Below are 23,443 nucleotides of genomic sequence, written 5' to 3'. Positions count from 1 at the left end.
TTACTTGTGTTTCTTGGCCCAAGCAAGTCTCTTCTTCTTATTGGTGTGGGTTCTTTGCAGCAATTCAACCATGAAGGCCTGATTCATGCAGTTGATGTTGAGATGTATGTTACTTGAACTCTGTGAAGCATTTTCTGAGGCTGGCAACTGTAATGAACTCATCCTCTGCAGCAGAGGTAACTCTGGGTCTTCCTTTCATGTGGCGGCCCTCATGAGAGACAGTTTCATCATAGCACGTGATTGTTTTTGCGACTGCACTTGAAGAAACTTTCACTGACTGGTATTGTGTGTATATATATATATATATATATATATATATATATATATATATATATATATATATATATATATATATATATATATAAATATAATGGGATGCATAGACATTATGGACAGTATATGGATAGAATATGTAGTATATAGGATAGTATAGTATATGTACAGCAATAGCTAAATAGGATGGCCTTGACAAGAATACAGCATATATATAAATGAAATGGGTAAAACAGTATGGAAACATTATCAAAGTGTCAAGTGTTCCATTATTAAAATGACCAGTGTTCCATTACTAAAGTGACCAGTGTTCCATTATTAAAATGACCAGTGTTCCATTATTAAAATGACCAGTGTTCCATTATTAAAATGACCAGTGTTCCATTATTAAAATGACCAGTGTTCCATTATTAAAATGACCAGTGTTCCATTACTAAAGTGACCAGTGTTCCATTATTAAAATGACCAGTGTTCCATTACTAAAGTGACCAGTGTTCCATTATTAAAGTGACCAGTGTTCCATTATTAAAATGACCAGTGTTCCAGGTGTATGTGCATAAGCAGCAGCCTCTAAGGTGCAGGGTTGAGTAAACGGGTGGTAGCCGGCTAGTGACAGTGGCTAAAGTTTAGGGCAGGGTACTTGGGAGAGGTTGGCTAGTGGTGACTATTTAACAGTCTGATGGCCTTGAGATAGAAGCTGGTTTTCAGTCTCTCGGTCCCAGCTTTGATGCACCTGCACTGACCTCGCCTTCTGGAGGATAGCAGGGTGAACAGGCCGTGGCTTGGGTGGCTGAGGTCCTTGAGGATCTTCTTGGCCTTTCTGTGACACCGGGTGCTATAGATGCCCTGAAGGGCAGGAGGTGTGCCCCCGGTGATGCGTTGGGCTGACCCCACCCACCTCATGGAGAGCCCTGCAGTTGCGGACAGGGCATTTGCTGAACCAAACGGTGATACAGCCTGACAGGATGCTCTCAATGGTGCATCTGTAAAAGTTTGTGAGGGTCTGCCACAGACTGAAATTCTGTGACAGATAGAGACAGTGTGTTGACAGAAGGTCAGTGTCGTGAGTCCAGTGTCCTATCCTTCATACCCTATAACAATGAAGGCCTATGGGATTACTGTAGTCAATTAACTACACTTAAATGGATTGTGAATGGAGATCTATTTGTGTTTGTTAATTGGTGACTGTGGCCTGCATATGATCGTATTGTAGAACATGACTTTCTTGTGACCCCATTAATTTCTGTTTCCTCAGTGCAAGAGACTGACTGAAGAGAGAGATGAAGCAGAGAGCCAGCTGAAACACATCAAGAGAGGTGAGTTCCAGACACTGACCCACCACACATTTTACACTACTGTTACACTCATGACCCTTCCTCACACCTCTCTACACACCCTTCTGGTGATGGCCGCCTCTCCAAACTGGCTCCTGAATGGGTGGGTGTAAGAAGGTATCCCAGTTTCCATCACTACGCGGAGCCTCAGCCAACCATAGTCATGGACTTGTGTTTTGGCAACCCTGCCCAGTTCTTCCTAGCAACATGTAATAAAATACTACAGTAGCTCCATTAACAATTGATTTGGTAAGGAACAAGGTTACAGGGTTGAGTGCTGGAGTCTGATATCATTATGCGAGGTAAGAAAGATAATAATCACTCAATATTCAACATTCACAGCTACAGTATACTGTAGGTTTTAACGTTCAGTGTTACATTAGTATGAACGTGTTGTTGTGCTACTTTCTCATAGCTTTCAGTTAGCTGTCTTTGGGAATGTTGAATTATAGGTTGCGTCATCAGCATTTCATTCAGATGGTTGGCTGTATCGTTACAAGTCCAGTTTCTGAAATGCTTCTGCTTGACACTTTTGTAGGATCGGTAAATTGTGTATGAAGTTCTTACCTTTTGAAGTGCAGCATGAAATCATTTTTCTGACATAACCTAATAAAGTTAGATGTGTGTCTCTCTCCTCAACCAAGCTGGAACCAATTCTGCTGACCAGTTTCAGCTTCCCAGACAGGCAGTCTTTAAACAGAGAGGTAGCCTATTTTGTTTGCTGGCCTTCAACCTAAACAATAGATAGTTAAAGACAGGTTGCTCTGAATTATGACTGTAGACTCCTAGACTCCATAGGAGTCTTCAGCTAGGGCAAAATAACGTGTTATTACCAGGTCTTATTATAATCAGGGGACTGTGTCTCTCCTCCGTCCTCTGCTGTGCTCGGCATTCATTCATCTCGCTGATCTGAACCACAAGTCACCACGCCAACACCTCGTGTTATTACCAGGTCTTATTATAATCAGGGGACTGTGTCTCTCCTCCGTCCTCTGCTGTGGTCGGCATTCATGCATCTCGCTGATCTGAACCACAGTCACCCTGCCAACACCTCGTGTTATTACCAGGTCTTATTATAATCAGGGGACTGTGTCTCTCCTCCGTCCTCTGCTGTGGTCGGCATTCATTCATCTCGCTGATCTGAACCACAGTCACCACGCCAACACCTCGTGTTATTTCACTGCATTATTCAAATCCTCCATTATGAATGATTCATTACTAGAGAAAGAGAGGGGCTGCTCCTGTGTTCCAGTCTGGCATCTATTCTATTGTGTTCTTTCATTCAGAGTGATACTGTATATTTTATAGGTACATTATACTCTAGTCAATATAGGGATATAAGCTTTTAAAATATAATTTCAAGTTGACATGCACTTAAAACAAGATATATTAGTATGTATGACCAACTACAATTTATCATACAATTACCATTAGCTATATAATCTCTGAAAATGAAGATAGCTTATTTTCAATATTACTGAAATCCTGTAATTATAGGCTATAAACTATTTGCTTTGCTAGGACCAGAAGATGGCTGATTTACATTCAAACAACAATAGTACTTCCAAGACCACATCGCTGACTCAGGCCTGCAGCATTTGACGCAGCGAGCCAGCATGACTCTGCAATCCCTGCTGATTAGCCTAGCTTAGCTCCTCTCCCTCCTGACAGCGGTACATACTTGGTGTCTAGGATAATATTCTGCTGCCTCTGTAGAGGAGCTCTGAGTAAGTCACTGTCTGTATCCCAAATGACACCCTGGTGAAACGTAGTGCGCCATGTAAGGAATAGGGTGCCATTTGGTACACAGGCACTGCCTTCCTCAGCGCTCCTCTACAGAGTGTATGACACCATGTTAAAAGGCAGGTTTTTTTGGAGGCAACATTCAGCTCAAGGAGCATTGAGCAGTTATTGACCTAGAATCTCTACCACAATACAGACACACAGCCTCTCCAGCTCTGCTCTTCCACTAGTCTTCATGTGGAGATCCACTATCCAGGGAGTCAGAGAGGAGTAGTTTAACCGTGGGACAGCTATAGAGATCAGCCTGTCATCATGTGTGTGTGTGTTGCAGAACTTTCCTACTGCTCCTAAGCGTGATAACAAGCAGAATCACCTATCCCCTTTCCCAGAATTCTCACGGACTCATGCATGCTCAGTGTCAGACGCCAGGGTTAGGATCGACCTACTGCTTTGTAAAAATGTTGTAAATCAAGCCCGGGGATAATATGCAGAGGCATGTGTGTTCAGAAGGCATTAAAGCAAGTGAATGAATAAGCATTAACATGTTGAATATTGCATTAAAATGTTGTGTTTTCTTGCTGCAACGGAACAATATAGCACATGAATAAACACAGTGGCTGCTTCGGCAGGACAGGGGGAGTTTAGCAGCCTAGGTAGGCTGTTGTCTCCCGAGTTGGATTGATGAAACAGATGAAACCAGATTCTCCCTTTGAGTGGCCAGATGTACTGTAGTAGTATACACTCTATCAACTACGATGCGTAGGGAGCAATGTTCCCTCTCATTTTTTTCCAACACTGAGCAAATATCAGGTCTGCTGAGCACAAACTTGAAAGTTGTGAAGAATTCTGTGCAATTTTTTTGGTGCGCGTTTATTGTGAACACTGAGGCTGTACCCTCTTTAAGTTACAGTTATAACTGTGGCTATTTGATCATAATGGGGCGGCAGGGTAGCCTAGTGGTTAGAGAGTTGGTCTAGTAAGGTTGCAAGTTCAAACCCCCGAGCTGACAAGATACACATCTGTCGTTCTGCCCCTGAACAGGCAGTTAACCCACTGTTCCTAGGCCGTCATTGAAACTAAGAATTTGTTCTTAACTGACTTGCCTAGTTAAATAAAATAAAAATAAATAAATAAATAATGTAGTTCTATCAGAGTGGCCTACCATCAAAAACAATGGAGAAAATGCATCCCATAACATTTTAACATGGAAATATCTGTTCTGTCATTCAGCCTGCAGTAGCAGCCAATGTGTGGTGTTCAATGTAGGCCGACATTCCATGAGACTTTTGAAAAAAATAATGCAGGGCTTATCAGTTTGTCCTTCAGACAAGCAGGTGACTGAAACTGTTGTGTTGGTTTGATGCAAGAAACAAAATAGAATTATTCCCATACATTACAACAGGGAATCAGACAAATTATACTACCCTCTGCCTATTGGCTACTCGTCTGAAAATACAACACCCCCCCTTTAAAACAGAAAAAAAGCTCTTTACCTGACTAGTTTTTCAAAGATGGCTAGAAATACGTTTTGTGCTCTTGTAGGAAACAACCACTCCCCCATTGCCGACTAGAAATTAGCTATAACTGGGCTAATAACTCGCTAACTAGCAAAATATATTAACAAAATGTGCACACGTGGCTACATGCAGCTCTCACTTTGATCTCAAAACAAGCGCATCTTCTCACAACCGCACATACTGCATTGTCCAGTTCAACGTGAATGGCACAGATTCATACATGGAAATGGTCTATTTGCATACAGTATAAGGATAATGCAGCTCTGATTGGATATGGCGCACCGGTCTGGTTGAGTAGCGGTCGTGCCTGTCAATACAATATAATCCTACTCCAATGCACTCTGTTTCGGGAATGTTGCATTGAAAGTAGCTTAACACTGCGTTGATTCGATCACAATTCCCACAGCAGAGGGAAACGTCGATATTGTTCACTAATAGGGGAAACAGTAGAAAGTTGAGTGAAGCTTCGTCTCGTGCTTCTCTGCTCTGGCTGAAATGTATTCTGCACTGCAGTCCTGCACACAAGCAGTTTAGAGGGAACATTGGTTGGGTAGCATTTCAATAATTTACAAATGATGGCTATCTGGGTGTTGTGGGTGTTATGGGTGTAGTGGATTTTGGGGCTGTTGTGGGTGTAGTGGCTTTTGGGGGTGTAGTGGCTGTTGTGGGTGTTGTGGGTGTAGTGGCTTTTGTGGGTGTAGTGGCTTTTGGGGGTGTAGTGGCTGTTGTAGGTGTAGTGGCTGTTGTGGGTGTAGTGGCTTTTGGGGGTGTAGTGGCTGTTGGGGGTGTAGTGGCTTTTGGGGATGTTGTGGGTGTAGTGGCTTTTGGGGGTGTAGTGGCTGTTGTGGGTGTAGAGGGTGTTGTAGGTGTAGAGGCTGAAGTGGGTGTTGTTGGTGTTGGGGGTGTAGTGGGGGTTGTAGGTGTAGTGGATGTAGTGGGTGTTGGAGGTGTAGTGGGTGTTGGGTTTTTTGTAGGTGTAGTGAGTATTGTAGGTTTATGGGGTGTAGTGGGTTCAGGGGGTGTTGTGGGTTTTGTAGGTGTAGTGGGTGTTGGAGGTGCAGTGGGTGTTGGGTTTTTTGTAGGTGTAGTGAGTATTGTAGGTTTAGGGGGTGTAGTGGGTTTAGGGGGTGTAGTGGGTGTTGTAGGTGTTATTGGGGTTGTAGTGGGTGTTGGGGGTGTTGTGGGTGTTGTAGGTGTAGTAGGTGTTATTGGGGTTGTAGTGGGTGTTGGGGGTGTTGTGGGTGTTCTAGGTGTAGTAGGTGTTGTTGGGGTTGTAGTGGGTTTAGGGGGTGTAGTGGGTGTAGTAGGTGTTGTTGGGATTGTAGTGGGTGTTGGGGGTGTTGTAGGTGTAGTAGATGTTATTGGGGGTGTAGTGGGTGTTGTGGGTGTTCTAGGTGTAGTAGGTGTTGTTGGGGTTGTAGTGGGTTTAGGGGGTGTAGTGGGTGTAGTAGGTGTTGTAGTGGGTGTTGGGGGTGTTGTGGGTGTTCTAGGTGTTATTGGGGTTGTAGTGGGTGTTGTTGGGGTTGTAGGGGGTGTTGTGGGTGTTCTAGGTGTAGTAGGTGTTATTGGGGTTGTAGTGGGTGTTGTTGGGGTTGTAGTGGGTGTTGGGGGTGTTGTGGGTGTTCTAGGTGTAGTAGGTGTTATTGGGGTTGTAGTGGGTGTTGGGGGTGTTGTGGGTGTTCTAGGTGTAGTAGGTGTTGTTGGGGTTGTAGTGGGTGTTGTGGGTGTTCTAGGTGTAGTAGGTGTTATTGGGGTTGTAGTGGGTGTTGTGGGTGTAGTAGGTGTTGTTGGGGTTGTAGTGGGTTTAGGGGGTGTAGTGGGTGTAGTAGGTGTTGTTGGGGTTGTAGTGGGTGTTGGGGGTGTTGTGGGTGTTCTAGGTGTAGTAGGTGTTATTGGGATTGTAGTGGGTGTTGGGGGTGTTGTGGGTGTAGTAGGTGTTATTGGGGTTGTAGTGGGTGTTGTTGGGGTCGTAGTGGGTGTTGTGGGTGTTCTAGGTGTAGTAGGTGTTATTGGGGTTGTAGTGGGTGTTAGGGGTGTTGTGGGTGTTCTAGGTGTAGTAGGTGTTGTTGGGGTTGTAGTGGGTGTTGTAGGTGTTGTTGGGGTTGTAGTGGGTGTTGGGGGTGTTGTGGATGTTGGGGTTGTAGTGGGTGTAGTGGTTGTTCTAGGTGTAGTGGGTGTGCCAACATGCAATGGTTATGTGCAAATGGAAGAATGATTACACCTCTTTTCCTTTCAACAACAGCACCCAATCTAATTTACCCGTGAAATATTTTAAGAACATTTTAAGTACTGTAGCCTTTTGTTTTGAAACAAAAATAACCACTGAAATTCAGGATAAGCTTAAATATTCAGTGGAACCACATGGACCTTAGTCAATGTGATTGTAGAGTATTTAGTAGCTAGAGTAAATACTAATAAATTACTTGAAAGGGCCAGAGCCTTCCTGGTCTCCAGTGAAACGTGATCTGGTTACATCAGAATGTCACATGGACCCTGCTAAAGTTCTGTCTGTCGCCAGAAGGACCCTGAATAGATCAATAAGGAGAAATAGAGGGAAACTGAATAGCTCAATGAGGAGGAATAGAGGGAAACTGAATAGCTCAATAAGGAGAAATAGAGGGAAACTGAATAGCTCAATAAGGAGGAATAGAGGGAAACTGAAAAGCTCAATAAGCAGGAATAGAGGGAAACTGATAGATCAATAAGGACAAATAGAGGGAAACTGAATTGTTCAATAAGGAGAAGGGGAAATAGAGTGAACCTGAATAGCTCAATATGGGAATGGAAAATAGAGGGAAACTGATTAGCTCAATAAGGAGAAGGGGAAATAGAGGGAAACTGAATAGCTCAATAAGGAGAAATAGAGGGAAACTGAAAAGCTCAATAAGGAGAAATAGAGAGAAACTGAATAGATCAATAAGGAGAAGGGGAAATAGAGGGAAACTGAAAAGCTCAATAAGGAGAAATAGAGGGAAACTGAATAGCTCAATAAGGAGGAATAGAGGGAAACTGAATAGCTCAATAAGGAGGAATAGAGAGAAACTGAATAGATCAATAAGGAGAAGGGGAAATAGAGGGAAACTGAATAGCTCAATAGGGGAAATACAGTAACACAATAGACATATTGCCCCCCATTCTGTCGTTCATTCATTGTTTAAAATAGGAGTAAAATCGTACCATAAAACAATAAAACTAACTGCAATGTAATGTAAATGCAATGCAATGTAATGTTTTTTGTATTCCAGTTTCCCAAATGGTGATCGAGGAGGTGAGCGTTCTGCAGACCCAGCTGGAGATAGAAAAATCCTGCAGAGAAAATGCTGAGGCCCTTGCCACCAAGGTAAGACACAGACACTGCTTGACTTAGTAGTTGAGGCCCTTGCCACCAAGGTCAGAGGCTAACACTGCTTGACTTAGTAGTTGAGGCCCTTGCCACCAAGGTCAGAGGCTAACACTGCTTGACTTAGTAGTTGAGGCCCTTGCCACCAAGGTAAGAGGCTGACACTGCTTGACTTAGTAGTTGAGGCCCTTGCCACCAAGGTCAGAGGCTGACACTGCTTGACTTAGTAGTTGAGGCCCTTGCCACCAAGGTCAGAGGCTGACACTGCTTGACTTAGTAGTTGAGGCCCTTGCCACCAAGGTCAGAGGCTAACACTGCTTGACTTAGTAGTTGAGGCCCTTGCCACCAAGGTCAGAGGCGAACACTGCTTGACTTAGTAGTTGAGGCCCTTGCCACCAAGGTAAGAGGCTGACACTGCTTGACTTAGTAGTTGAGGCCCTTGCCACCAAGGTCAGAGGCTGACACTGCTTGACTTAGTAGTTGAGGCCCTTGCCACCAAGGTCAGAGGCTGACACTGCTTGACTTAGTAGTTGAGGCCCTTGCCACCAAGGTCAGAGGCTGACACTGCTTGACTTAGTAGTTGAGGCCCTTGCCACCAAGGTCAGAGGCTAACACTGCTTGACTTAGTAGTTGAGGCCCTTGCCACCAAGGTCAGAGGCTGACACTGCTTGACTTAGTAGTTGAGGCCCTTGCCACCAAGGTAAGACACTGACACTGCTTAACTTAGTAGTTGAGGCCCTTGCCACCAAGGTCAGAGGCTAACACTGCTTGACTTAGTAGTTGAGGCCCTTGCCACCAAGGTCAGAGGCTAACACTGCTTGACTTAGTAGTTGAGGCCCTTGCCACCAAGGTAAGAGGCTGACACTGCTTGACTTAGTAGTTGAGGCCCTTGCCACCAAGGTCAGAGGCTGACACTGCTTGACTTAGTAGTTGAGGCCCTTGCCACCAAGGTCAGAGGCTGACACTGCTTGACTTAGTAGTTGAGGCCCTTGCCACCAAGGTCAGAGGCTGACACTGCTTGACTTAGTAGTTGAGGCCCTTGCCACCAAGGTCAGAGGCTAACACTGCTTGACTTAGTAGTTGAGGCCCTTGCCACCAAGGTCAGAGGCTGACACTGCTTGACTTAGTAGTTGAGGCCCTTGCCACCAAGGTAAGACACTGACACTGCTTGACTTAGTAGTTGAGGCCCTTGCCACCAAGGTCAGAGGCTGACACTGCTTGACTTAGTAGTTGAGGCCCTTGCCACCAAGGTCAGAGGCTAACACTGCTTGACTTAGTAGTTGAGGCCCTTGCCACCAAGGTCAGAGGCTGACACTGCTTGACTTAGTAGTTGAGGCCCTTGCCACCAAGGTCAGAGGCTAACACTGCTTGACTTAGTAGTTGAGGCCCTTGCCACCAAGGTAAGAGGCTGACACTGCTTGACTTAGTAGTTGAGGCCCTTGCCACCAAGGTCAGAGGCTGACACTGCTTGACTTAGTAGTTGAGGCCCTTGCCACCAAGGTCAGAGGCTGACACTGCTTGACTTAGTAGTTGAGGCCCTTGCCACCAAGGTCAGAGGCTAACACTGCTTGACTTAGTAGTTGAGGCCCTTGCCACCAAGGTCAGAGGCGAACACTGCTTGACTTAGTAGTTGAGGCCCTTGCCACCAAGGTAAGAGGCTGACACTGCTTGACTTAGTAGTTGAGGCCCTTGCCACCAAGGTCAGAGGCTGACACTGCTTGACTTAGTAGTTGAGGCCCTTGCCACCAAGGTCAGAGGCTGACACTGCTTGACTTAGTAGTTGAGGCCCTTGCCACCAAGGTCAGAGGCTGACACTGCTTGACTTAGTAGTTGAGGCCCTTGCCACCAAGGTCAGAGGCTAACACTGCTTGACTTAGTAGTTGAGGCCCTTGCCACCAAGGTCAGAGGCTGACACTGCTTGACTTAGTAGTTGAGGCCCTTGCCACCAAGGTAAGACACTGACACTGCTTAACTTAGTAGTTGAGGCCCTTGCCACCAAGGTCAGAGGCTAACACTGCTTGACTTAGTAGTTGAGGCCCTTGCCACCAAGGTCAGAGGCTAACACTGCTTGACTTAGTAGTTGAGGCCCTTGCCACCAAGGTAAGAGGCTGACACTGCTTGACTTAGTAGTTGAGGCCCTTGCCACCAAGGTCAGAGGCTGACACTGCTTGACTTAGTAGTTGAGGCCCTTGCCACCAAGGTCAGAGGCTGACACTGCTTGACTTAGTAGTTGAGGCCCTTGCCACCAAGGTCAGAGGCTGACACTGCTTGACTTAGTAGTTGAGGCCCTTGCCACCAAGGTCAGAGGCTAACACTGCTTGACTTAGTAGTTGAGGCCCTTGCCACCAAGGTCAGAGGCTGACACTGCTTGACTTAGTAGTTGAGGCCCTTGCCACCAAGGTAAGACACTGACACTGCTTGACTTAGTAGTTGAGGCCCTTGCCACCAAGGTCAGAGGCTGACACTGCTTGACTTAGTAGTTGAGGCCCTTGCCACCAAGGTCAGAGGCTAACACTGCTTGACTTAGTAGTTGAGGCCCTTGCCACCAAGGTCAGAGGCTGACACTGCTTGACTTAGTAGTTGAGGCCCTTGCCACCAAGGTAAGACACTGACACTGCTTAACTTAGTAGTTGAGGCCCTTGCCACCAAGGTCAGAGGCTAACACTGCTTGACTTAGTAGTTGAGGCCCTTGCCACCAAGGTCAGAGGCTAACACTGCTTGACTTAGTAGTTGAGGCCCTTGCCACCAAGGTAAGAGGCTGACACTGCTTGACTTAGTAGTTGAGGCCCTTGCCACCAAGGTCAGAGGCTGACACTGCTTGACTTAGTAGTTGAGGCCCTTGCCACCAAGGTCAGAGGCTGACACTGCTTGACTTAGTAGTTGAGGCCCTTGCCACCAAGGTCAGAGGCTGACACTGCTTGACTTAGTAGTTGAGGCCCTTGCCACCAAGGTCAGAGGCTAACACTGCTTGACTTAGTAGTTGAGGCCCTTGCCACCAAGGTCAGAGGCTGACACTGCTTGACTTAGTAGTTGAGGCCCTTGCCACCAAGGTAAGACACTGACACTGCTTAACTTAGTAGTTGAGGCCCTTGCCACCAAGGTCAGAGGCTGACACTGCTTGACTTAGTAGTTGAGGCCCTTGCCACCAAGGTCAGAGGCTGACACTGCTTGACTTAGTAGTTGAGGCCCTTGCCACCAAGGTAAGACACTGACACTGCTTAACTTAGTAGTTGAGGCCCTTGCCACCAAGGTCAGAGGCTGACACTGCTTGACTTAGTAGTTGAGGCCCTTGCCACCAAGGTAAGAGACTGACACTGCGAGGTGGTTAAATGGATCTAGACTAGAGATCATTAGGCTGTTGGTTATTTGTATAGGCTTGTGTCCATAATGTTTATTTCCATAAGCCTCTGATGTGTAGGCTACAGTACATTCATATTTTACAATATCACAAACAATCAACATGCTAAATCAGTGTATTTTGATGTGTGCTATCGACCTCTGTTATCAGCTTTATTTAATTTGTCTTTATCATATATAATCCAGTGTGTGTTGTTTGTCCCCCAGTTGAACAGTGAGAACAGGAAGCTGAAGTATCTGAGCCTGTCGTCTCGACCCTGTCTGGATGAGATGCTACCTAGTATCACAGACTGCATACCTCTGGAAGAGGAGACGGAAACACAGGACACCAGCCCTGACCCGTACAGCCAGTACCAACAGCAGGTTAAAGGTACCAGACCAGTACACAGACAGTACCGGGTAGCTACCAGACCAGTACACAGACAGTACCGGGTAACTACCAGACCCGTACACAGACAGTACCGGGTAACTACCAGACCCGTACACAGACAGTACCGGATACCTACCAGACCAGTACACAGACAGTACCGGGTAACTACCAGACCAGTACACAGATAGTACCGGGTAGCTACCAGACCCGTACACAGACAGACACACAGGACAGCAGCCCTGCTCCGTACACAGACAGTACCGGGTACCTACCAGACCCGTACACAGACAGTACCAGGTACCTACCAGACCCGTACACAGACAGTACCGGGTACCTACCAGACCAGTACACAGACAGTACCGGGTAGCTACCAGACCCGTACACAGACAGTACCGGGTAGCTACCAGACCCGTACACAGACAGACACACAGGACAGCAGCCCTGCTCCGTACACAGACAGACACACAGGACAGCAGCCCTGCTCCGTACACAGACAGTACCGGGTACCTACCAGACCCGTACACAGACAGTACCGGGTAGCTACCAGACCTGTACACAGACAGTACCGGGTAGCTACCAGACCCGTACACAGACAGACACACAGGACAGCAGCCCTGACCCCTACAGCCAGTACCAACAGCAGGTCAACGCTATATCAGAACCTTTGTCTTGATTTGTCTTGACAGGGTTATGGACTGACTGCAATGAAATTATGTTGTGCCTGTACAGCATATTAGGATTCCCCTTTCTGTTGTTTTTTCTAATGGTATTTCCAGTAGCAAGATAAACCATGTTAAAATGCCAGAGTAACAGAGCTATATGTTAGAATCTTAGTAGTGAAGAGATGTCATCACGTCGTGTCACCCAGGAACCTGTTTCTTCCCGTCCAGAGCTGCAGGAGACAGTGAGCAGTCTGCTAGAGGAGAAGAAGATACTTTCCTGTCAGCTTCAGGATCAGCAGAGACAGATTGAAGAGCTAACAGCCCTGGTGAGTATCCACTACCAGGCCTGGCAATCAATACCTCTCACAGGAGGTCTGTCTCAGACAAGCACAGAACTTGTCTCTGTCTGATTGTGGTGGGATTTTGAGGGCGGATGAGAGGACTTGCATTCTATTATATGAGCGTGAATGCAGAATATCTCTGTTCAGATAGTCTTATCTTTTTTCCAGTGCATTCGGAAAGTATTCAGACCCCTTGACGTTTTAAACATTTTGTTATGTCACAGCCTTATTCTAAAATGGATTCAAGTGTTTTTTCCCCACCTCACAATACCCCATAATGACATCACAATACCCCATAATGACATCACAATACCCCATAATGACATCACAATACCCCATAATGACATCACAATACCCCATAGTGACAAAGCAAAAACATGTTTGTAGAAATGTTTACTAATTTATAAAAAATACAAAACTGAAATATCCCATTTACATAAGTATTCAGGCCCTTTACTCAGTACTTTGTTGAAGCACCTTCAGCAGCAATTACAGCTTCGAATCTTCTCAGGTATGACGCTACAAGCTTGGCACACCAGTATTTTAGTTTCTCCCATTCTTCTCTGCAGATCCTCTCAAGCTCTGTCAAGTTGGATGGGGAGCATCGCTGCACAGCTGTTTTCAGGTCTCTCTAGAGATGTACGATCAGGTTCAAGTCCGGGCTCTGGCTGGGCCACTCAAGGACACTCAGAGATGGGTCCCGAAGCCCCTCCTGCGTTGTCTTGGCCACTTTGTTTAGGGTCGTGGTGGCAGCATTATGCTGCCACCACCATTGTGCTGCCACCACCATGCTTCACCGTAGGGATGGTGCCAGATTTCCTTCTGACGTGACGCTTGGCATTCAAGCCAAAGAGTTCAATCTTGGTTTCATCAGACCAGAGAATCTTGTTTCTCATGGTCTGAGAGTCTTTAGGTGCCTTTTGACAAACTCCAAGCGGGCTGTCATGTACCTTTTACTGAGGAGTGGCTTCTGTCTGGCCATTCTACCATAATGGACTGATTGGTAGAGTGCTACAGAGATGGTTGTCTTTCTGGAAGGTTCTCCCATCTCCACAGATAAACTCTAGACCTCTGTCAGAGTGACCATCGGGTTCTTGATCATCTCCCTGACCAAGGTCCTTGTCCCCAGATTTCTCAGGTTGGCCGGGTAGCCAGCTCTAGGAAGTCTTGGTTGTTCCAAACCTTTACCATTTTAGAATGATGGAGGCCACTGTGTTCTTGGGGACCTTCAATACTGCAGACATGTTTTGTTACCCTTCCCCAGATCTGTGCCTCGACGAAATCCTGCCTCCGGGCTCTTAGGACAATTCCTTTGACCTCATGGTTTATTTTTTGCTCTGACGTGCACTGTCAACTGTGGGACCTTATATAGACAGTTGTGTGTCATGTCCGATCAATTGAATTTACCACAGGTGGACTCCAATCAAGTTGTAGAAACATCTCAAGGATGATCAATGGAAACAGATGCTCCTGAATCAAATTTCGAGTCTCATAGCAAAGGGTCTGAATACTTTTGTAAATAACGTATTTCTGTTTTTTAATTTTAATAAATGTGCAAAAATGTCTAAAAACCTGTTTTTGCTTTGTCATTATGGGGTATTGTGATGTCATTATGGGGTATTGTGATGTCATTATGGGGTATTGTGTTTAGATTGTTGAGGGAGGAAAAAAGATTCCATCCATTTTAGATTAAGGCTGTAACGTAACAAAATGTGAAAAAAGTCAAGGGGTTTGAATACTTTCCGAATGCACTGTGTGTACAGTAGATTATATTCTCAGCCATGTTGAAGCACCATAAACCTTGATTGTTCATGTTTTACCAGCCTTTTCGCTCTGTTTGAAATGTTTTTGAAGGCTGAGAAGGAGCAGGCTGAAATGAAGGAGCTTCACAAAACCATGGAGCAGCAAAGCAAGACCATCAAGAGGTTCAATAGAGGTGAGTGACATGATACTCCCGTCTCACCATCCTTAATCAACTGTCAAGGCTACTGCTACACAATCTTCCTATTCCCTTCAGAGACATCATCGTGGTAGAGAGACATCATCGTGGTAGAGAGACATCATCGTGGTAGAGAGACATCATTGTGGTAGAGAGACATCATTTTGGTAGAGAGACATCATTGTGGTAGAGAGACATCGTTATGGTAGAGAGACATCATTGTGGTAGAGAGACATCATTATGGTAGAGAGACATCAATATGGTAGAGAGACATCATTGTGGTAGAGAGACATCATTATGGTAGAGAGACAGTGGTCTGTAAACAGGTTCAGGCTTTATGCGCTAGATAATTAAATTAGACCCATCCTTCTCAAGTGCCTGTGTTTTAGTGTTTTACTGTTGTTATGCCTCAATTTCTCTCTCTCCCTCTCTCTCCCTCTCTCTCTCTCTCTCTAGTGTCTGTGATGGCTACTAAAGAGTATGAGGAGATGAAGGAGCAGCTGGATTTGGAGCAGAGCCTGAGGGTGAAGGCTGAGACCTACGCCCACGAGGTAGACAGGCAGGCAGACAGACAGACAGACAGTCAGGTAGATAGGCAGACAGGTAGGCAGGTATGCAGGTAGGTAGACAGACAAACAGGTGGTCAGCTGGCAGGCAGGCAAGAAGGGGAAGACTCATATAAGACATGTTGACTGGGGTAATGTCACTATACTGTATGAAACCTTAAAGCACCATGTTAATTATTCACTTGTACACATGTTTGTTGTCGTTATCTTAGTGTGATAGCTGACATCTCTATGTTTGTTGTCGTTCTCTTAGTGTGATAGCTGACATCTCCATGTTTGTTGTCGTTCTCTTAGTGTGACAGCTGACATCTCCATGTTTGTTGTTGTTCTCTTAGTGTGATAGCTGACATCTCCACATGTTTATTGTCGTTCTCTTAGTGTGATAGCTGACATCTCCACATGTTTGTTGTCGTTCTCTTAGTGTGATAGCTGACATCTCCACATGTTTGTTGTCGTTCTCTTAGTGTGATAGCTGACATCTCTATGTTTGTTGTTGTTCTCTTAGTGTGATAGCTGACATCTCCACATGTTTGTTGTCGTTCTCTTAGTGTGATAGCTGACATCTCCACATGTTTGTTGTCGTTCTCTTAGTGTGATAGCTGACATCTCCACATGTTTGTTGTCGTTCTCTTAGTGTGATAGCTGACATCTCCACATGTTTGTTGTCGTTCTCTTAGTGTGATAGCTGAGGAGCAGTACTAGTCCTAGTCTGGGGACTGAGGAGCAGTACTAGTCCTAGTCTGGGGACTGAGGAGCAGCAGTACTAGTCCTAGTCTGGGGACTGAGGAGCAGTACTAGTCCTAGTCTGGGGACTGAGCAGCAGCAGTACTAGTCCTAGTCTGGGGACTGAGGAGCAGTACTAGTCCTAGTCTGGGGACTGAGCAGCATCAGTACTAGTCCTAGTCTGGGGACTGAGCAGCAGTACTAGTCCTAGTCTGGGGACTGAGCAGCAGTACTAGTACTAGTCTGGGGACTGAGCAGCAGCAGTACTAGTCCTAGTCTGGGGACTGAGCAGCAGTACTAGTCCTAGTCTGGGGACTGAGGATCAGTACTAGTCCTAGTCTGGGGACTGAGCAGCAGTACTAGTCCTAGTCTGGGGACTGAGCAGCAGTACTAGTACTAGTCTGGGGACTGAGGAGCAGTACTAGTCCTAGTCTGGGGACTGAGCAGCAGTACTAGTCCTAGTCTGGGGACTGAGCAGCAGTACTAGTCCTAGTCTGGGGACTGAGCAGCAGTACTAGTCCTAGTCTGGGGACTGAGGAGCAGTACTAGTCCTAGTCTGGGGACTGAGTAGCAGTACTAGTCCTAGTCTGGGGACTGAGCAGCAGTACTAGTCCTAGTCTGGGGACTGAGCAGCAGTACTAGTCCTAGTCTGGGGACTGAGCAGCAGTACTAGTCCTAGTCTGGGGACTGAGGATCAGTACTAGTCCTAGTCTGGGGACTGAGCAGCAGTACTAGTCCTAGTCTGGGGACTGAGCAGCAGTACTAGTCCTAGTCTGGGGACTGAGCAGCAGTACTAGTCCTAGTCTGGGGACTGAGGAGCAGTACTAGTCCTAGTCTGGGGACTGAGCAGCAGTACTAGTCCTAGTCTGGGGACTGAGGAGCAGTACTAGTCCTAGTCTGGGGACTGAGCAGCAGTACTAGTCCTAGTCTGGGGACTGAGCAGCAGTACTAGTCCTAGTCTGGGGACTGAGCAGCAGTACTAGTCCTAGTCTGGGGACTGAGGATCAGTACTAGTCCTAGTCTGGGGACTGAGCAGCAGTACTAGTCCTAGTCTGGGGACTGAGCAGCAGTACTAGTCCTAGTCTGGGGACTGAGCAGCAGTACTAGTCCTAGTCTGGGGACTGAGCAGCAGTACTAGTCCTAGTCTGGGGACTGAGCAGCAGTACTAGTCCTCGTCTGGGGACTGAGCAGCAGTACTAGTCCTAGTCTGGGGACTGGGCAGCAGTACTAGTATTAGTCCTAGTCTGGGGACTGAGGAGCTGCAGCACAGACTCAGCACTGCTTTGAAGGGCACACATATGCTTGGGGGAACCACAGCCACAGTAGTGTGGTGTACTGTTAACTGTTACGCTGCTTGGCCTGAGGCTGGAGAGGAAGAGGGGGTTCTCTGGAGAATGCTGGCTGTGGTTGTTGTAGACCATTTAGATAAAAACAACGCCTGCTTACTCCCTGCTTCATGCTACAGTCTAATGATTCCATATCCTGCTTCATGCTACAGTCTAATGATTCCATATCCTGCTTCATGCTACAGTCTAATGCATCCATATCCTGCTTCATGCTACAGTCTAATGCTTCCATATCCTGCTTCATGCTACAGTCTAATGCTTCCATATACTGCTTCATGCTACAGTCTAATGCTTCCATATCCTGCTTCATGCTACAGTCTAATGCTTCCATATCCTGCTTCATGCTACAGTCTAATGCTTCCATATCCTGCTTCATGCTACAGTCTAATGCTTCCATATACTGCTTCATGCTACAGTCTAATGCTTCCCTATCCTGCTTCATGCTACAGTCTAATGCTTCCATATCCTGCTTCATGCTACAGTCTAATGATTCCATATCCTGCTTCATGCTACAGTCTAATGATTCCATATCCTTCTTCATGCTACAGTCTAATGCTTCCATATCCTGCTTCATGCTACAGTCTAATGCTTCCATATCCTGCTTCATGCTACAGTCTAATGCTTCCATATACTGCTTCATGCTACAGTCTAATGCTTCCATATCCTGCTTCATGCTACAGTCTAATGCTTCCATATACTGCTTCATGCTACAGTCTAATGCTTCCATATACTGCTTCATGCTACAGTCTAATGCTTCCATATCCTGCTTCATGCTACAGTCTAATGCTTCCATATCCTGCTTCATGCTACAGTCTAATGCTTCCATATACTGCTTCATGCTACAGTCTAATGCTTCCATATCCTGCTTCATGCTACAGTCTAATGCTTCCATATCCTGCTTCATGCTACAGTCTAATGCTTCCATATCCTGCTTCATGCTACAGTCTAATGATTCCATATCCTGCTTCATGCTACAGTCTAATGCTTCCATATCCTGCTTCATGCTACAGTATAATGCTTCCATATCCTGCTTCATGCTACAGTCTAATGCTTCCATATCCTGCTTCATGCTACAGTCTAATGCTTCCATATCCTGCTTCATGCTACAGTCTAATGCTTCAATATCCTGCTTCATGCTACAGTCTAATGCTTCAATATCCTGCTTCATGCTACAGTCTAATGCTTCCATATCCTGCTTCATGCTACAGTCTAATGCTTCCATATCCTGCTTCATGCTACAGAATAATGCTTCCATATCCTGCTTCATGCTACAGTCTAATGCTTCCATATCCTGCTTCATGCTACAGTATAATGCTTCCATATACTGCTTCATGCTACAGTCTAATGCTTCCATATCCTGCTTCATGCTACACTCTAATGCTTCCCTATCCTGCTTCATGCTACAGTCTAATGCTTCCCTATCCTGCTTCATGCTACAGTCTAATGCTTCCATATCCTGCTTCATGCTACAGTATAATGCTTCCCTATCCTGCTTCATGCTACAGTCTAATGCTTCCATATCTGGAGAACCTGGGTCTCTTTTATTTTAAAACACCCTCTCATTCCCTTCCCTTCCCTCCTCCCCTCCTTCCTTCTTTCTCTCTCCTCCTGCAGATGTTGGTGAAGCAGAAAGAGGCTAACAGACAGAGTATGATCCTGCTGCAGAACGCTGAGCCCAGCCTGCAGCTGATCAAGGCTCTGGAGGACGTGGCTAACGTTACCAAGACTCTGGAGCAGGAGAGACTGCTGCATCACCAGAAGGTAGGTATGTCTGAGACTGTCTGTTTAGTGTGCGGCAGAGCTTCGTTCCTAAATGCCCATCCTTGGCAAGGGAGAGGAGAGGGTGTGTTGTCAGAAGAACAAGGAGGATACAACAGAAGGGCTTCAGTGAAATCAATACATGTTTAATCACAAGGCTCAAGTCTTCTCTTACACAGCACTTCAAAATGTTCTTGGTGAAAATGCCAGGTGTTGTAGAGTGAACGTTAACACACACTCCTTCCTATATGGTCTCACCTTGTGGTGCTTGGAATTAACAACTCTGAAGGTCTTTAGAGACCAAAACGAGTTTCAACAAGTCAAAAAAAGCAGAATTGCTCATCTTGATCACATAATGTGTAGTTATTTGGGGTGCAAAATGATTTGTAGATCAGCGATTATGTGCAGTCCAACTAAAATATAGTCAATCTGGATCTCCATTCATATCCATGTAGGTGAAGGCTCTGGAGGCTGAGCTACAGGAGTACTCTCTGAAACAGCAGATAGCAGAGCTGCAGAGCCAGCTGGAACTGATGGAGGAGGAGAAGAGAGAGACAGAGGGACGTCTGCAGGATGTAGAGAAGAAGAACCGTGACCTAGAGAAAAGAGGTGAGGAGGACACCTACGGGCTGTCAATCACATCACCCTGTGGGTTACCCACAGATTTTATTCCTACAGCTTTGTGAACGAATACGTCTCCAGCAGTACCAGTGGAATAGATAGTTGTCCATCTTCTCATGTTAAAAGACTGGTGACCCAGGCTTCATCTAACACATCTGTCTTTTACATCTTTAGTGCAAGAGCTGCTGCAGGTCCAGAAGAGCACTGAGCCCTCACCAGGCCCTGTACCAGGGATCGCCCCAACCCCCGCCCCTGTTCCCCAGCCCCCTCCACCCCCACCGCCACCCCCTCCTCCTCCTCCACCCCCTCCCCCATCGCGATGCAACCCCCTCAGGTAAGACAATAGTCTGTTAATATGTTGTGTACAGGCTTGCATGGAGAAATGAATGCTCTAACCACCAACCTGTCTAATCATACTTTAATTTACACTCTTCATTCAATAGCTCACTGATTGCAATCATGAGGAAATCATCCAAGAGTTCAAAGGGGGGATCCCCAAAGTTACAGCAAGCTCCTGGTACATTTGAAATCACTTAGAATCAAATCTACACCTGTCAGAATAATATAGAATTTCAAGAATATGATTGAAATAAATCCTTCATAATTGAGAAATTTCTTATTTTAAAATCACACATCTTTACAATATTGTCCATGAAACCCTCTGTCTCTCTCCTTGTCCTGTAGAAGGAGGTGCAGAAGGAGGTGCAGAGGGAGGTGCAGACAACGTCAAAGTGAAGGCAGTCAATGAGATGATGGAGAGGATTAAACATGGAGTGGTTTTGAGGCCTGTCAAGGGAGGAGACACTAAGGTGGAGAGGTCAACAGTTCATGTTTTGTTTAAATAATTGTCTTGGAAAATTGTGGAAATATAGACTCTACTTAATGTTGTCAAACTGTGGAAATATAGACTCTACTTAATGTTCTCAAACTGATTACTCCCTTATCTTTCCATCCATGTCATGTTTTCTAATCAACTGACTGTCTCCCCAAAGAGAGGGGTCGTAAAAGTGAGTATATTGACTTTTACATCAATTTTGTGACGGTGAAGTCTCTCGGGATCCTAAAATCACCCCCCAACAACAACATGCTAACCCCCACATCACAGGGATAATCCACATCATATGGTACTAGAGTGAAATGGATTTATAGCAGTTCTGTTATTAATCTCTCACTAAAACCAGTCTTCGGTTTGGCTTTTGGAATGGGCTCTTTCTCTTTGTGTAACATTGTCCATGGATTACCTCACAGTGTAGACTGACAGACACCACATGGCTGTCGCTTTCATGTCATTTCTTTTATATTGATTGACACCATCACCATGACAACTTACAGGCCCCGAGGAGAAAAATCTATAAAATGGCCTCCAGCTTTTACCTTTCTTCGCTCTAATGTAGACCAGCTATGTGATAAAAGTTAACACCAGCTGCCAGGCCCGAGGTGTGCGTGAGCACATAAGAAAATGTGTGTTATGTCCTGTTTATTAATTTAGTTGATGTATTAATAGCATTCTCTCAACCCCTAGAAACCTCCAGTAATGGAAGAAAAGATGCCACAGGAGAGTGCCATGGAAGAACTGAAAGGCATTCTGGTATGAAGTGTTTTGTTTTATTTTATTAGCCTTATTATAAAAGCTCATATATGCTTTTAAGAAGTGAGGAAACACATATGTTATATAATTATATCTGTTACCAACTGTAAAGCATGTTGTCTGTATTTCTGGACCCCCCCCCCCCCCCCAGGAGACGGTGAAGAAGAGTCCCAGTCGGGGGTCTCAGGAGTCGGTCCCGTCCCCCCCAGGGAAGAGCCCTGTCAGCAGTGAGCTGGAGGTCATCCTTAGGAGGAGACGTAAACAAGCCTGTGACTCTGGAGGAGGTAGCAAAACCATTTCTTTGTTTGGCTTTCTTCATTCTCCTAAAATGGGTATCAGCATAATCTCCTCAGAAGAGGACCATCCTCCTCAGTGAATTTCATAAAAATCTAAATAGTGAAACAAAGATAAAACTATACTAAATATATTCACGTCACCAATGAATTGATTAAAACACACTGTTTTGCAAATAATGTCTACAATAGCCTCAACAGCACTCTGTTGGGTAGCACCATGATGTAGCTGGAGGACAGATAGCTTCTCCTCTGGGTACATTGACTTCAATAAAAAACCTAGGAGGCTTGTGGTTCTCAACCCCTTACATAGACTTACACAGTAATTAGGACAACTTCCGGAGGACGTCCTCCAACCTATCAGAGCTCTTGCAGCATGAACTGACATGTTGTCCACCCAATCAAAGGATCAGAGAAATCATTTAGTACTGAAAGCATAAGATACAGCTAGCTAGCACAGCAGTGCATAAAATGTGGTGACTAGTTGACTCAGAGAGAGAAAGACAACAGTTTTGAACAAATTAATTCCTTCCAAGAATTAAGGAGAAGCAAGAGAGAGAGCTAGCTGGATTTCACAGTATATTTTTTCACTTTTACTTACTTAGCTAGCATCGAATGCAGCTAGCTAGTTTAACCTACTCAAACACCCATCTCAAACAGAGAGGGATGCTATGTTAGCTAGCTGGCTATCTAACACTGGAACTATTCCAAGTCAAGGTAAGCTTTTGATTTCATTAATTTATTATCATTGGGGCCCACCGGTGTATCTGCTAAACTGCTTCCTGCTGACTGTACACTGTACTGCATGATTGTAGCGGGTTTACTAACGTGTTATTTCTAGTAGCTATGGTGACTATGACGTGACAACAATGTAGGCTGTGTGTAGCGGTTAGCGGTCATGATATGAAGTTTTGGCTTGGAAAGGTTTTTTCGCCTGGTCACAGACAGCTTATGTGTTGTGCACTGAAGTCCACAGGTGAAGGGAATAGGTGAGAGGTGGAGAGCGCGTAGATAGTTGCGAGAAGGAATTATATAGACAATGAGCAAACTGATCATGCTGTTTTTATGTGGGTTGCTATGAAAGTGAACTGTTTACACGTGATCAGGGGTGTATTCATTCCGCCGATTCTGTTGAAAAAACATTTCTTTAACGGAAGCAAACGTAACAAAACATACCTGAATTTGTCCAATAGAAACTCTCATTTGAAACTGTTGGACTAATGATTACACTCTGGATAACTTAGATGCAGGCAAGAGTGTGCAAGGCGGCATTGAATGTGTCACTGTCTGTCACCTTGATTACTCAAACAATTATCTCGGCCTTTGCACAACTACGTTGTAAACTTTCATTCATAGGCTAGGTTGTAGCCACCTCATGACGGGTGTAGGGGACATTCTAGTATCATGTAGTAGCCTAAACCTATTGATGTGAATATGATTGACAAAAATAGTGGAAATAAGGCTCATGCTCATAAAGCATTTAAAAGACATCAACCATTACTGATGGGTATATGCAGACTATGCGAGTGGCCTGCTGAAAAAGAGATGCACATTCTAGCCTTGACTATTCTACATTTCACCACCAGAGGGCTCAATAGACCCTGTCATGATCATATGCATACACTCTAATCATTAAACTATAGGCCAGAGCATGCAGGATGTCACTATTCAT

The 23,443-nt window shown here is 45.4% G+C and overlaps 1 protein-coding gene across 1 annotated transcript in view; it reads left to right on the top strand.

The window, feature by feature from the left end:
* shtn3 (shootin 3) overlaps nucleotides 1-23,443 on the top strand; it is a 29,078-nt gene that overhangs the window by 3,327 nt on the left and 2,308 nt on the right. The window contains exons 2-15 of the mRNA XM_090198844.1: nucleotides 1,529-1,589; nucleotides 8,113-8,207; nucleotides 11,772-11,934; nucleotides 12,825-12,922; nucleotides 14,792-14,873; nucleotides 15,333-15,427; nucleotides 19,126-19,272; nucleotides 19,725-19,878; nucleotides 20,065-20,224; nucleotides 20,334-20,407; nucleotides 20,575-20,699; nucleotides 20,883-20,897; nucleotides 21,413-21,478; nucleotides 21,630-21,762. Coding sequence (XP_090054970.1) covers nucleotides 1,529-1,589; nucleotides 8,113-8,207; nucleotides 11,772-11,934; nucleotides 12,825-12,922; nucleotides 14,792-14,873; nucleotides 15,333-15,427; nucleotides 19,126-19,272; nucleotides 19,725-19,878; nucleotides 20,065-20,224; nucleotides 20,334-20,407; nucleotides 20,575-20,699; nucleotides 20,883-20,897; nucleotides 21,413-21,478; nucleotides 21,630-21,762 — 1,468 coding nt within the window. The remainder of the gene's footprint in view (nucleotides 1-1,528; nucleotides 1,590-8,112; nucleotides 8,208-11,771; nucleotides 11,935-12,824; nucleotides 12,923-14,791; nucleotides 14,874-15,332; nucleotides 15,428-19,125; nucleotides 19,273-19,724; nucleotides 19,879-20,064; nucleotides 20,225-20,333; nucleotides 20,408-20,574; nucleotides 20,700-20,882; nucleotides 20,898-21,412; nucleotides 21,479-21,629; nucleotides 21,763-23,443) is intronic.

Source organism: Oncorhynchus mykiss, chromosome 14, assembly GCF_057628025.1.
Source record: "Oncorhynchus mykiss isolate SJ-2025 chromosome 14, ASM5762802v1, whole genome shotgun sequence".
NCBI classification, from domain to species: Eukaryota; Metazoa; Chordata; class Actinopteri; order Salmoniformes; family Salmonidae; genus Oncorhynchus; species Oncorhynchus mykiss.
This window is presented reverse-complemented; position numbering and strand designations above follow the sequence as displayed.